At 44.8% G+C, this 13,843-nt stretch overlaps 1 protein-coding gene across 2 annotated transcripts in view; it reads left to right on the plus strand.

The window, feature by feature from the left end:
• Positions 1 to 13,843, plus strand: part of ZHX2 (zinc fingers and homeoboxes 2) — a 72,446-nt gene that overhangs the window by 51,235 nt on the left and 7,368 nt on the right. For both annotated transcript variants that reach the window (XM_031056743.1, XM_005420699.2), the window contains one exon: positions 12,154 to 13,843. This exon is cut by the window's right edge and continues 971 nt beyond it. In XM_031056743.1, the coding sequence (XP_030912603.1) occupies positions 12,339 to 13,843 (1,505 nt within the window). In that variant the 5' untranslated portion in view covers positions 12,154 to 12,338. The remainder of the gene's footprint in view (positions 1 to 12,153) is intronic.

Here is a 13,843-nt window from a genome sequence, read left to right on the forward strand (position 1 = left end):
TTTTTTTCCTTTTGTAGTTTAGTTAATAAATTTTTTTTCTAAGGTAGAGGCCTGCTTTGCTTATTTCCTGGTCACATCTCACAGCAAACACCAGGGAAGTATATTTTCATGGGGCACTGGCATTGTGCCAGTGTCAAACCATGACAGATGGGATTGTCACAGGAAGATCTCTATCACATGGGAACCCTCCCTAAAATACTTGGTTTTTCCAGAATTTTGGCAAAAAGTGTAAAGGGGAAGAGTCATTGAATTTTAGGATTCAAGCAGAGGAAGAGCAGGAGGAATTGGCATGGTTTGCTAGTGATCTGCTGTGCAGCAGCTGCAGAGGAAGGGAGCTTTTCTTGTGTGTAAGGACAGGGGGAGGTTTAGCAACCTTGGTTGAGAAGCTTCTTTCTTGTATATGTGTACCTGGCCCAATGAGTGATTTCTGAGAGAAGGCAGAAGAGTTCAGACCTTTTATCTTTAGACTTTTGCTTCCTCCCATGAGCCTCCTGATGAAACTTGTGGTGGTTTTGTGACTTAGGTCCCAGCAAAAAAGCACCAAATCTAAGAGTACCAGCTGCTTTTGCAGGGGCTGTTAAATGTTTTCCACTTGTGAGCTGGGAGGGTAACCTGAACTTACTGGAGGTTGGAGCAGTAACCAAAAACCTCGGCAGTTTCCAGCCCTGCTGAAGACCTTGGGTAAGGCATGATTTTTGCACTCTGATACCCAGTTTTGGTGGCAGCAAGCTGTAAATTGGCTTGGCCATTTAGCAAAGCCTGTGCCATGTTCTCTTCATGCCTTAATTGCCCATTTGAGCAATGGGAATAATAGCAGTGCCTTAACTCACAAGCCTGCTGTGAGGATAGGTATCTTAACAGCTGTAAAGCCTCCAAATATTGAACCAGTGGGATCCTCTGATCACCACGGGTCATTACTATCTAAGGCAGGCTCCTACATGAGGGGAAAGGACCTAAAAAAATACTTGTTCTACATGGTGGGTGGAAGTCATGTCACTGCTTTTAGATGCTTTAAATGTGGAATTTACATTTTTCACCAGGCCACTTTTAAAACAGCCTTTTCTTTAGCAAGCAGAGCACAACAAAAGGTAATGTACATGACAAGATGAGAGTGAGTGAAAATTACTTACAGCAAGATATTTGCAGTGCCCCTCATTTGAACCAAATCTGCTCATCACCAGGAAGCTGAGGAGATCAGACTGATGCAAAGCACTGCCTGTGGAATTCTCCTCCTCTTAATGCATCTCACTCCTCTTAACCAGCAGCAGCCAGCTTTCCCATGTGCTGCTTTTTGTCTCTGTCTTGGCTAGGAGCTTGGGGTCTGGCTGTAGTCGTGACAAAATTGAGTCAGGTTTGAGAAAGGAAATGTCTTCCTAGAAATATTGGGGTTCATCTGTACCACAGGAGTCTCCTAATAGAGCAGGTCACTGAACTGTGTGAGTTAGGCCAGCAGCTGACTCTGTGTGTTTAAAATTGGAGCTGCCCTGAAGTGCCTTGGACATCAGATTTGTTTGGTACCCCCTGGCTGAGTTTGGAGGTCCCTGGGTGCTCAGGTGCTGTGAAAAGTCGTGTGGCAATTTCCAGGAGCGGTCCTGTTTTGAAAGAGCTGTGTCTAAACTCCTGCTTATGGAGGTGTTGAGGTGAAACATTTCCATTTCATTGCTGTGCAAGTGCTCAGTGTGCTGGGCTTCAAGGCACATCTTTGTACCCCAAACCCAGCTTTTGGGCTTCTTCCTTCAGTAGCATCTGGTTCTGAAGCGTAAGAGTTTCCATTCAGGAAATGGGTACTTCTGGTTGTTACAGTTTATAAGCCAGACTTGATGTTTTAAAAGGCAAGATTACCATGTACTGAAGCTTTCCCCAGTCGTGCAGAGGTTCAGACTGTGTAAGCAGTGTCAGTGAAGACAACTTGGCACAATAGCTGTTGAGTTCACCAATGTGTAGGTGAGTGGGTAGGGAAATGGGACAGGAGAGAACAGCAGTGCTTGTGAGCCACAGGTAAAAGCATCCTGTGGCAGGAGACATTATGCTGCTCTGCTTGTAGTGTGTTATCCTCCAATCTGTGGGTCTCACTGGGGAATGTGAAGGTACAGAGGGAAGCTATTGGGGAGGGAGTAAAGAGGTGCAGTGATTCATCAGCTGTACAAATCACAAACCATTTGCCTTTTTCTAATACATGGTGAGTGAGTCAAACAGGGAGCTGTGCAGCTATAGACACACAGGTTGCTAATGTTTTCTGTTAATTACTGAGCTCCTTCCTCTCTCCTGGGCGTTTCATAGACTCTTTCAGTGCTGCAGTTGTAGTGAATGAGGCTGATGGAAAGGCTGCTTCCATACTGGACAAATAGAGTTGGCCCAAACCTCCCAGAGGTGTGTGTGCTGCTTGTCTCTCTGAGACATGTCATGCTGGTGACAGAAGTTTCTTCTCTTTTACCCTCAAATTTAAACACTTCTTAGAAGTGATCACCAAAACAGTCTTGTGGCCTTAGCCTTGTCTCCTTCCCCTCCATCAGGTCCTCTGGGGGCTCTTTCCCATTTTCTGCTGTGGTGTGTGCCATGTGTGTGTCAGAGCCAAGACATGAGGGGCTCTAGGGGCTACTTCTTGAGAAGTGAGAGCTCTTGGGGTGGTTTTTTTTGAGAAATTTAGAGCTCATTTCTACCTTGCAGCCTTGCAAGAGGGACACCTAGAATGTGCATGTGATTGTTATTTTGTTTTCCCCATTGCAATTCACCTGGAAAAGTGTTGGAGTGCCTTGATAATTTTATTTTGGAAGTAGTTGACATTCATCTGACTGAAGGCAGGGTGGTGTGGTTCCAGAGCAGAAGAATTTGAGAAGAGAGCCAAGTAGTGTAAGAAGTACTAAAGCAGGAAAACTTCTGCACTGTTGCTTAAGTTTTGTAAGCAAAGTTAAAAAATTGAATGTCTTGATTCTGTCACAGCTTGTGTTCTTTCTGCTTTGGAAGAATTTAACTGAGAGTGTCTCTATAGTAACAATAAAATCTGAGGAGAAAAAATACGTGATAATATATAAAATATATAGTTACATTGGAAATGTGTACAGCTGTTCCTTGTCTAGGTGGCAGTGTTATGGAATGACAGATGACATGAAGGAAAAAGTGGACCAGATGTTGCTGTTAAGATATTTGACCTAAACAAATAAGAAATTATTACTAAAAACTGTTCTAAGCAAAGAATACTTATTTTAACATATCCACCATTTCCTAGAAAAATACTGCTCTTTAAAGTGTATCTGAAAAGAAGTTCAGCTGAACATTCTAACAAGACAAACTATTTTTTTCTGCATAAAATAAAAGACATCCAGATACATTACCCTACTAAGCAGAACAGATAATTTTTACTTTGTGTCTGTGAGTCTCTTGTCCTCCTACCACATCATGCTGGATGAAAACTCAATATGAAAAATTATTTATATCTAGTGACTTTAATTTAGTCCAATGATGAGAGCTCAATGAGTTGCACAGACAAGTAATTAAATTTATTAGAATGAATGTTTTTATAGCTTTTCTGTTTCTCTTGTAAGAAGTCTGTTGATCTTTATTTCTCTCTTCTGAGCATGCAAGTACCCACCCTAGGAGTAAACACTGAACACACCACTGATTAAAGGAGATAATTTTGACAGGGTACATGACTCCTGTTCTGGAGCTTGCTGCCCCTGGAAGCCACCAGTGGAGGGTGTTGGACAGAGGATCAGCCCCTCTGGGGTGTTGAGAACATTTGCTGATGTACCTGAATGTCCCTTGCATGGGTTGTTTGTTCATCATCTTGCTTGGAAGAGCTCAGTTTGTATTCCTCCCTCCCAAAGGAGAGAGCAAGGCCTCAGCAGGGCATCCACCATCACCCTCTGGGTTTGGAGGGCACAGCCAGGTGCCCCTGGGATTTGGGCTCCTTTTGTGTCCCTGAGCATCTGTGACTTCAGAGCAGGGCAGCAGCCAAGTCAGGTGTCCAGCAGGATGGGGGTGCCTCTGGCAGGAGCTCACAGTGCAAGGAACAAAAGCTTTTCCCAGACTGCACCAACTTCACAAACCAGTGGGAACTGCAGTGACCACAGTTACCCACATGTCCCTTTCTGTGTGCAAGCTGTGCGTTGCCAGCCCTTTTTCTGGAGGAGAAAGCAGTGGCTGGGGAGGAGGGAAACGTGGATTTTGTCCCCACCTTGGCACTCCAGTGCTCTCCTCCTGCTCTGGTGTGTGCCCTCCTGGAGAAGGACCATCTCCTGCCTTCCCCAAGATTATGACCATGTCTTAGGTGGAATAAGTGACTGTTGCTACAATATAAGTATTTTTTCAGGGCATGAACCAGTTTGTAAAGTGCAGTTTCTAATCATGAGTAGATTTTTTTTTCAGAAAGCAAAAAAACTAGTTTTTAGCAACTGAATTAAGCCTGCATTTAAAAAAAGGCAAAAAAGTACAAGCCAGTGATTGCAGATTGGTACTTATAATAGAAAATTCACAGCATGCAATATTCAACTTTCCCTTTTCTGGGAAGGGGTTGGCCTCTTGTCTTCATCCACCATCTTCCCCACATCTTTGGCTTAACAGCAGCTTGAATGAGAACATTTTAGTTCAAAAGAACAGCCTGTTAGCAGTGTACTCTGAAATAAGCCTATTGCATGGTGCTGCCACACAACCTATTCTGGTGAAGCCTACAAAGGGGTTTTTTTCCCCCAAAATACTGGTGTTTTTCAGAGTAAGTTTTTCTATCTCTACACAGTGGTCACATCACAGCTGAGCTGTAAGAGGCAGCTTTCATGTGATTAATTTCATAATGCAGTTCTCTGGGATTTTCTATAGCTGTTGGTGCCTTTTAAAAACCCTTTCATTCTACCCTCAACCCACCAAAACTTTTGATTCTTGTTTTATCTTTGTGTTTTTACAGAGTCTCTCAGGGACTGTGCTGTAGAGGGGTGCAGGGCAGAGGTGGGATGTGCACTGGGTTTGCTCCTGCTCCCATTCATGTGTGGACATCCAGTTTCACAGGACTTGCTGCTGGGGAAGTCAGGGGTCCCAGAGGCACTTTGGTTTGCTGATCACCTTTGGAAGGTGTGAGTCTCTGATCCTTTAAAGAAACAAAAATTATCAATTGCTGCTTTCCTGTAGGAAAATACTCGTGGTCACGGCATCCTGTTACAGACATCTATGTGGGGTTTTTTTTATAATTAGAAATGTCTACACCAACATGTGCAAACTTTCAATTTTATTTTTCATGTCTGCAAAAATGATTACTATAACAGTCTGCATACCTCCCCTTTAGTGGGGATTTATTCAGCTTACAAAAAACTGTAGAGGTGTTGGAGCTCTATGCTGGTCTGACTTAAATGCTGTTTTAAAAGCTCTGCCCTAATTCACAAAACCTGCCTTTCTTTCTGTGTAGGTTTGTTGGTTTTTTTGGTAAATCGTTACAGTCACAATCATGCAGGAATTACTTGCCCTGGTTTGCTTCCATTTATTCTTCTGTATGTAATTAAGCAATGTTCTTAAGTGTTTTATCACAGAGGAGAGCAACAGCATGTTTTGTGCTGTGCTTGCTGATGTGCTTTTTGATATTACTGTAGCAGCTGCATGCTGAAAGCTGTTGTAAGGAAGGAGGAACATCACCCTAGGCATGTTTCTTTTTTTGCACTGGGAAATGTGAATCTCCCCTCTCATCCTTGTGCTTGTAGGAGAAAAACGTTACCACAGCTTTAATGAATGTGAGTTCAGCATCTCTGGGGGGGAGCAGGATGACAGCTCTGCCCTGTGCTGCTCCTGTTTGCATTGCTGCAGCCTTCCTGGACAAGGAGGAGGTGGTCAAGGAGGGTTTGTGATGCTGTCAGGTAATATCAGTTAGTTTCTGCTCTGCTCTGAACTTGAGCATGACTTGTGGGCAGCCACACAGTGTTAAAAATCTGAGACACACAGAGGGACACAGCATTTGCATCCAGGGACCCCCAGGCTTGGAAGGTTGTGAGAGGAGATGGCTGAAGATATCCAGGAATGAACAGAGTCACTGGGGTCCCTCATGGTGTGGTTGGTCACACGTCCTGGAAGGGTGGCAAATTCTTCAGGTCAGGAAAAAGGATGGTGCAGGTGGTGTCTGTGCCTTAAAGGCAACCTGCAGTGTTTGCAAGGTGGGGATCAGCAGGTGGACACTGCCTGCTGTCCAGGGGCACAGTTTGGCATCTCTGTTGAGCTTTGCTGAGATCCACTTGCTGTGAAATGAAGTGGGATGGTATTCCAGAAGAAGCCAGGGACTGAACAGTTTGTGCCGAACCAGTCCTTGCTGGTGAGCTCTGTGCTGATCCTCCTGTGTTACTGCTGCTGTGTCCTCAAGCCTGGGAAGGGGTGTGGGAAAGCTCCAAGGAGGAGTTTTTACCTTTGTGATATTAAATGTCATCTTCAGACAAGGGGGGTGTGAGTGTTAAATTACAAGGGTGTAATTTGCTATTACTTGTCCTGTGTAGCAGAGAGGATGCTGATTGTGGAGACTGAGCTCCTAAGCAGTAAGATAAAATGTTTCCACCCTCTTCAAACATCAGCCAGCCCTTGCAAATGAGCACTGCTATATATTTGTGTGCTTATTTGCGGTTATCCTCATGCTGGTGGTTTTCCCACTGTTCATTTTCAAATGAGGCCAGGTGCTGGGAAGTCTCTGCCAGCACAGGGCAGAGCAAACAATGCAGCAACATGAAAAAATAAAGAAAGATTTTATTGGCAGATTACACAAGTGTCCCTAAAGTGTTTGGGTTTCTTCTCTTTGTTTGTTCTTAAAAGTGAGGTTTATCTGTGAAAAGTAAAGATCCATTTGCACTGCCTGGGAGGTTCAACCTCTTTCTTTACTCCAGCCCTTGGCTGAAAGCAAGGTGCAGCACAAAGCAATGATAATTCTGATGCGCTTTTTCCTTTCTGCTAAAATTAAAGTTTTCCATGCTTTTGAATTAGACATACCTTCAAATCTGGTTTTCTTTAGGCAGCATTTTCCAGACTCATTCAAGTTTTGTGGTATAAAGGAAAACAAGCAGCATCTTTCCTTATCTCCCCCCTGCCCTACCACTTCTCCAGCTCACAGGGTTTTTTGAATGATGCTTTGTGCAACTGAGCTGTGTCCAGGTGCCACGGAAAATTCCTGCTCTGCCACCACCTTGAAGGAGCCTGTGGGAACAGCAGTGCAGAAAAGGAGTTCAGTTTCTACTCAAATATTTGCCTTTTGTTGTGGTGGAACTAGGGTGTAAAATTTAGCTATGTGCATAAGGTGAAGATGTGAGAAAGTGAAAAGATTTCAATATTCAGCAAGAGAAACCTTTTGGATTTGTTTTTGTCATCCCTTAGCTTGCACTGTACAGTTATCTTATGCTGATGGAAGGTGGCATTGCTACACAGGCAAGCATTTTCCAGTGCCAGCCAGGCCTAAAAAAACCCCTGTTTATTTTTCCTGTGTGATTCTCTGCAGTTTCCCCAGTCTGGGGCCAGGATAGGAAATCTGGCATGTCCTCAGTCAAGCACAGAGTTGCCATTAAGATCCCACTTCATTCTCTTGTCAGATGCTCTGTAGCTGTTTTAACAGGAGCTCCACTGATCAGAGGACTCTGGCTGGATTATTTCATTATTTAAACAAATTTCAGAAATTAAAAGAAGACAGGTTAGGCCCTCACTCATAAGTGCTGTGACACACTTGTGGAGAGATAAATTTAAAAGAAGGCATTGCTTCTGACTTGTATGCTCCTGTCCTGGCTTTGCTGAAGCAGAGCAGATTGAAAGTTTTTGTTCCTGCACACAGGTTCTCTGTGGTTTGGTTTAAACCTCATTCACAATGACAGATTCTGCTTGGAGCCAAGCCCTTTTGTTTTTCACCTGGCTGCCTTTTGCTGCTTTGTGCATTTGTTCATTTAAAAAGAAAATTCAAAAAATTAGATTTTTTTTCTTTCAACTCCCTGCAGTATGGGGAGACAAGAGATGTGGCAGGTGAGCTGGAGGGATGAGGACTCTTCCCTCCCCATGCCCAGCGAGGACACAGTGAGCTCCCAAGGCACCTGCTGACGTCACCCTGCACCTCACTCCTGCGGGCACTCCACAGTGGCAGCAGCCCAAAAATAGAGGTTATTTGTCCACAGTCCTGTCCATAACAAAATATAAGGAGAGCAGGGCCAGCTTTGGGGATGGAGGTTGACCTGACCATGGTGCAGCCCTGCACTGAATATCAGATGTGGGTTTGGCCCTGGAAGGAATGCATTCCTGTGCACAGGGCTCAGGGTGTTATCAGTTTTGTCAGGAGCAACACTGCATATTTAAAGCTGTCTGCTGGGCCTTTGATTTTCTGGCAAGTGGCTGGCTCATGTTTGAAAGCTGTGAGATGCTCTTGATGTTTTCTCTAATGTTCTGGGATGAGCTGTGGCAGTTCGTGCAGATGTACATGGTGCACCTCCCAAAAGGTGGATGTGGTTTTGGGTGGGGGGGTCCAGTCCTCCTTTGGAGCTTCCTCTTGCTTTATCCCAAATAGCATCCTTACTTGAGGTCCTGCTTGGAGATCCCAATAAACTCTCCTTGCTCAGGAAAGTGTTGAGCTTCTCCTCCTCCCCATCATTCAGGGTGTGGGTCAAAGGGACAAAGACATTTTGTAGCTAGTTATGAGTGCCCAAGACTACACATCAGAGACTAAAAGTCATTTGTTTCTTTATTGACCGCAAAAAAGAAGCATTTGATTTGTGCTTGATTTCTGTGGTGCAGCATGATTCTCATGTGGTAGAAAAAACTACTCAAAGTGTAGGGTTAGAAAGCCAGCAATTAGACATGCAGAAAACCACTCACTGGAAAGGAAGAAGGAAGAGAAGAAAAAATCTGTACAATTTTCTGGAAAAACTGTAGCAGACGGAATTTTTCATCTTTCCACACACTTAGATATGTTTTGAAGGGACCTTGGCCCTTCCTCTGTATCAGAGCATCCTTGTTTGAGGCCAGTCCTCCTGTCCTCATAAGAGTTGGGAGCTTGGTGCAGCAGAGAGCTTGCTGAGCTTCCAGAGACTGGGGAATTCAAAACATTTAGTCTGACTTTTAAGAAACCTTTGATTGATTCAAAGCTGTAACCTACATGTTTCTGCTTCTCCACTCTTTCTCTTCCATCACATTCCTTTATGCTCCTAGCTTTTTCTTACTGTGGAGGTGGGGGGAAGTTCAGTGAAATATAAATAAGCCTTGCTCTGTCTTTGATGTCCTTTGAATTTTCTTCCTTTTGCTGATGTTGCCACATGAATTTTGCACGAGGTCATACATTAAAACAGGAGCAGACCATTAGGTGCAGCTGTGGCCTGGGAGGGAGAGCAAGACTGAGAGGAGCATCTCAGGAGCCGTGGCTCCATCTTCATTACCCTGGCCAGGACACTGCCTTGCACCTCCCTTCCCTCCTCCAAGAAAGTCAGTATCACAAATGTTGTGGGGTCTACAGAGGAGAGTGAGAGCACCTGATCACCTTCACCCTGTTCACAGCACCAGCTGGGCTTGCAGAGCCCATTCTGCCCCTGTCTCTCTCATCTTTTGGCCTGTTTCAGCCAGATTTAGTGTAAGGGAAGAAGCCTCAGAGCAAGTTAATTTTCTGCAAGCACAGTTGAAAATGGGTGATCAGGAAGATGGGCACTGGGACAGGTGTGTGTTTGTCTCTAGCTTCGGATCTCACCTGCAGTGGGACACAACAAGTCACAGATCACAGCCACAATATCTGTGGAAGGACAATTGTGAGGTGAAGTAGAAGGGAATTTTGAAGGAATATGTGGAAATATAGAAAACATTCAGTGTGATCCAGTTCAATGATAAATCGGCACAAATGTACAGAAAACCAGGCATCATTACTTTCACTGTTCTTCTGTTTGTTTATCATTAAAAGGCAGAAGGAAAAAAAAAGGAAGGGAAAAGGAAATGTTGGCTCAGAGGCAAATGCTTTGGAGAATGGTGGTGACAATGTTGGTGGTCCTAGGTTAGGGGAAAATAGCACTGGGTCACCCTGACCAAGGCAGAGCCATAAATAAGCCAGTGGGCAGCCCCATCCCTGTTTCACAGAGCTCAGCAGATGTGCTCTGTTTCCCAGGGAAGCTCCTGGAGCTCAGATGCACCCTTGGAGGTCAGCCAGATGCTCTGGTGCTTCCCCAAGCACGCAGGAGCGTGCCTGGGCTGTGGCAGGGCTGGGAGGTGCAGGGGTGGCAGTGGCTGTGAGCACAAGGCACCGTGCAGCTATGCAGAGGCACCTGCCCCATAGTAAACATGCATGGGATTTTCTCCAGGGTGTGTTTGGTGTCTCACAGCCTGAGTGTCACCCGAAGGCGCTGCGTGGTGAATCCACACACGGAGCGTTCCGTGGATGGGGAATTGCTTCCTGCTGGGTTTTGTGTGTAGAGCTGGGAGCTGCCATCCCTGCTCTTATCCCCAGCTGGAGCTGCTTCCCCTGGCAGTGCATGGTTTGAGTTTCCATGTGTACAGGAGTGGGATGCTCTGTGACAGGCAGAGCAGCAGCTCTGGAGAGCTGCAGAGTTCCTGAGCTGCAAACACGAGTGAGAAGCTGGTGGCTGCTTTCACAGGTTCTGTCATGGAGCCAAGGCTCCAGAGAGAGGAGCAGATACAGGGACAGCACTCAGGTGGCTGTAAAGTCTCTGCTGATGTTGGATGTGTCCAGATGTGAGTGCAGTGATATTTTATTTTGTTAGATCTCCATGTCTTTGGTTCTGGATTCACCTTATCATATACAATATTCACCATAAGCGAATGTGCATTTGGTTAGACATGAGGTCATGGTTTGGATTGGAAATGATCTTTAAAGATCATCCAGTCTGTCCCTCCTGCAAGGGGTAGGGGTATCTTCCATTGGATCTCTAGTTCAAATTCTCCATTTAGAACACTTTTGCAGAACTCAGTGCAGGCCTGACCCACTCTGCAAATCTCCCCTTTCCATCCTCTTCTGGTTTGTGAACACCAGTGTGTCTCCCACTCAATTCCAAGAACTTCTTGATTGTTAAATCTGAGTTTTCCATCAAGACTGTAGAAGTATTATGAAACCAGAGACCATCTGACCAGGAAGAATAACAAATTTGGATCAGTGATAAATTTTAAAAAGCATCTTGTCAAATAGGGAAGTGACCTTTTTATCTTTTTTTTTATTATTAATTACACTCTTTTGACAACTAAATTGTTCTTTTTCCTTCCATCCAGTCCTGAGGAGTGTGTGTAGATCCTAAAAAAGCTGGTGTAATTTTTCTTTGTGCTTGTTCTGACTGATCTTTGCCTCCTATCCTTCAGAAAATACATGTTACCAAATTCTTGCATTTGGGAACTTTCAAAAGCGCTTCAGCATTAAAAATAAAGCTTTAAAATGTTTTGGTTTTTTTAATTCTGTAGGGAATGACATGCACAAGTTGGGACATTATCAGTGGGGTCACAGAAAGGGACTCTCTTTAAAAGAAGTCTGAGGGCTTCTGTGGCCTTTGGTAGCTGTTTCTGTCAATGTTGAGTGAGAAGTGGTGTTTTAAGGAAACTTCTCATCTGGAAAAGACTTGATAGGACTCCACAGATCTGCTGTAGTTTCCTGCTGCAGTTTCTTTGAGCCCACCTTTTCTCAAAACACAGACCTTTGCAAGTGTTGATTTACGTTAACTCTTCTTTCTGCCACTACTTTTACAACCAAGGCAGATCCTATAGCTTTATTTAGAAATCACCCATCATTAGTAACCATAATCATTTAGTAGTCATATTTACAAGGTAAGTGACAGTGGGAAGTAATTAAGTTTAATATAAATCACACTCAATTTCAAATCTGCAGGCTTCAAAATAGTAATTAATAGAATTGCAGCTTCTATAAAAAGATGCAGTATTTATAGTACGATCTTCTTCTTTTCCTAACTAAACACATTGAGTCTAGTGGAAATTAAAATTCTCTGTCTGTTCATCTTATTTGTTCCAGTCATTTTCTTCCTGTGGTGCACTTCATTGCAAATTACCCACGACTTTTTTCTTTTTGGGGAGATGGTTGACTCTTAAAATGATGACGTGAAGGAAGAAGAGTTCGGCAGTATCCAAAATATGCACATGCCTTGCAAATGCACACACCTTGAGCTGTGGCTTTCTGCTAAATCTGTGTTTTATTGATCAGTGGCTAACAACATGTGCTTTGTTTCACAGGTGTCATGCAGCTGACAGGTCTGCTGGTGAAGCTGAGGGTCACAGCCAGGGCAGAAACTCTTTAAACAAAACAGAGTCAAATAATCAGGGAAGTTTGGAGCTGTTTGCAAGATCTGCTGAGTTGGTTGCTCACCCTGTCAAAAAAAGCCACCATCTGGGACAGCAGCACACTGCCAGCAGCTGCCATGGCCAGCAAGAGAAAGTCCACAACTCCCTGTATGGTGCGAACCTCTGAAGTTGTGGAGCAGGAAGGTGCCGAGGGCACAGAGACTCCTAAGGACAAGGGGACTGGGGCATCACAGCAGGACTCCAAAAAAAACTGGCCTTCAGAAAACTCAGTCAAAGACTGCGAGGTGGTGGAGGCGAAGCCCGCGGGTGAAAATCAGTCTAAGAAACCCCAGGGTGGTTATGAGTGTAAGTACTGCCCTTACTCGACACAAAACCTAAATGAATTCACAGAGCACGTTGACACCCAGCATCCAAATGTCATTCTCAACCCCCTGTATGTCTGTGCTGAATGCAACTTCACAACCAAAAAATACGATTCTTTATCTGACCACAACACAAAATACCACCCGGGAGAGACTAACTTTAAACTGAAATTAATTAAACGCAATAATCAGACCGTCCTAGAGCAGTCCATCGAGGCTGCCACCAACGATGTCACTGTCACAAGCAGTGGGCTGGAAAATGCAGAGTGTGACGATTCACTTCATGGGGGAATCAGCACAAATAAAGCACCCGTGATGAAGCTGGGAAAGCCTAAAGGGGAAGCCAAGAAGGGATCTAAAAAGCCAGAGGAGGGAGTTACAGAAAACCACGTGGATGGCGCTCTGCCCCGCATCATCACTGAGGCCACTGAAGCTATTGCTTGTATAAATGGAGAACTCCTCCATGATGTGTTAGCCCATGTTATGCCCTCTGTACAGCTGCCACCAAATATCAACCTTGTCCCCAAGGTCCCAGTCCCTCTGAACAGTACCAAATACAACTCTGCACTGGACACTAATGCAACCATGATCAACTCCTTTAATAAGTTTCCTTACCCAACACAAGCAGAGCTGTCATGGTTGACGGCAGCGTCGAAGCATCCCGAAGAACAAATCCGAATCTGGTTTGCTACGCAGCGCTTGAAGCATGGTATAAGTTGGTCTCCTGAAGAAGTGGAGGAGGCAAGGAAGAAGATGTTCAATGGTACTATCCAGGCAGTTCCCCAGACCATCACCGTCCTGCCAGCTCCTTTGGCAACTGCAAAAATGCCACAGCCCATCATCCAGACAGCTTTGCCTTGTCAGATACTGGGCCAGACTGGCCTGGTTTTGACTCCTGTGTCAAATGGTTCTACTGTGTCCTGTTCACCAATTACCCTTGCTGTTGCCCCAAACCAGGGCCAAAAGAGGACAATACAGACCTTATCAAGTGCCCCAGAGGCCAAGCGTCCTCATGTAGTTCAGGTGCCTGAGATTCCTGCCAAGGTGACTGCTGTTCCAGTGACCCCAGCCAGTGAGAGGAAAAAGACCAAGGAGCAGATAGCAGAGCTGAAGGCCAGTTTCATGGCAAGCCAGTTTCCTGATGATGCAGAAGTCTACCGGCTTATAGAGGCAACAGGTCTTTCCAGGAGTGAGATCAAAAAGTGGTTCAGTGACCACAGGTACAGAAGTCAGAGGGGCATCGTGCAAATTCCTGGTGA

Source organism: Geospiza fortis, unplaced genomic scaffold (assembly GCF_000277835.1).
Source record: "Geospiza fortis unplaced genomic scaffold, GeoFor_1.0 scaffold111, whole genome shotgun sequence".
In the NCBI taxonomy this organism is placed as follows: domain Eukaryota; kingdom Metazoa; phylum Chordata; class Aves; order Passeriformes; family Thraupidae; genus Geospiza; species Geospiza fortis.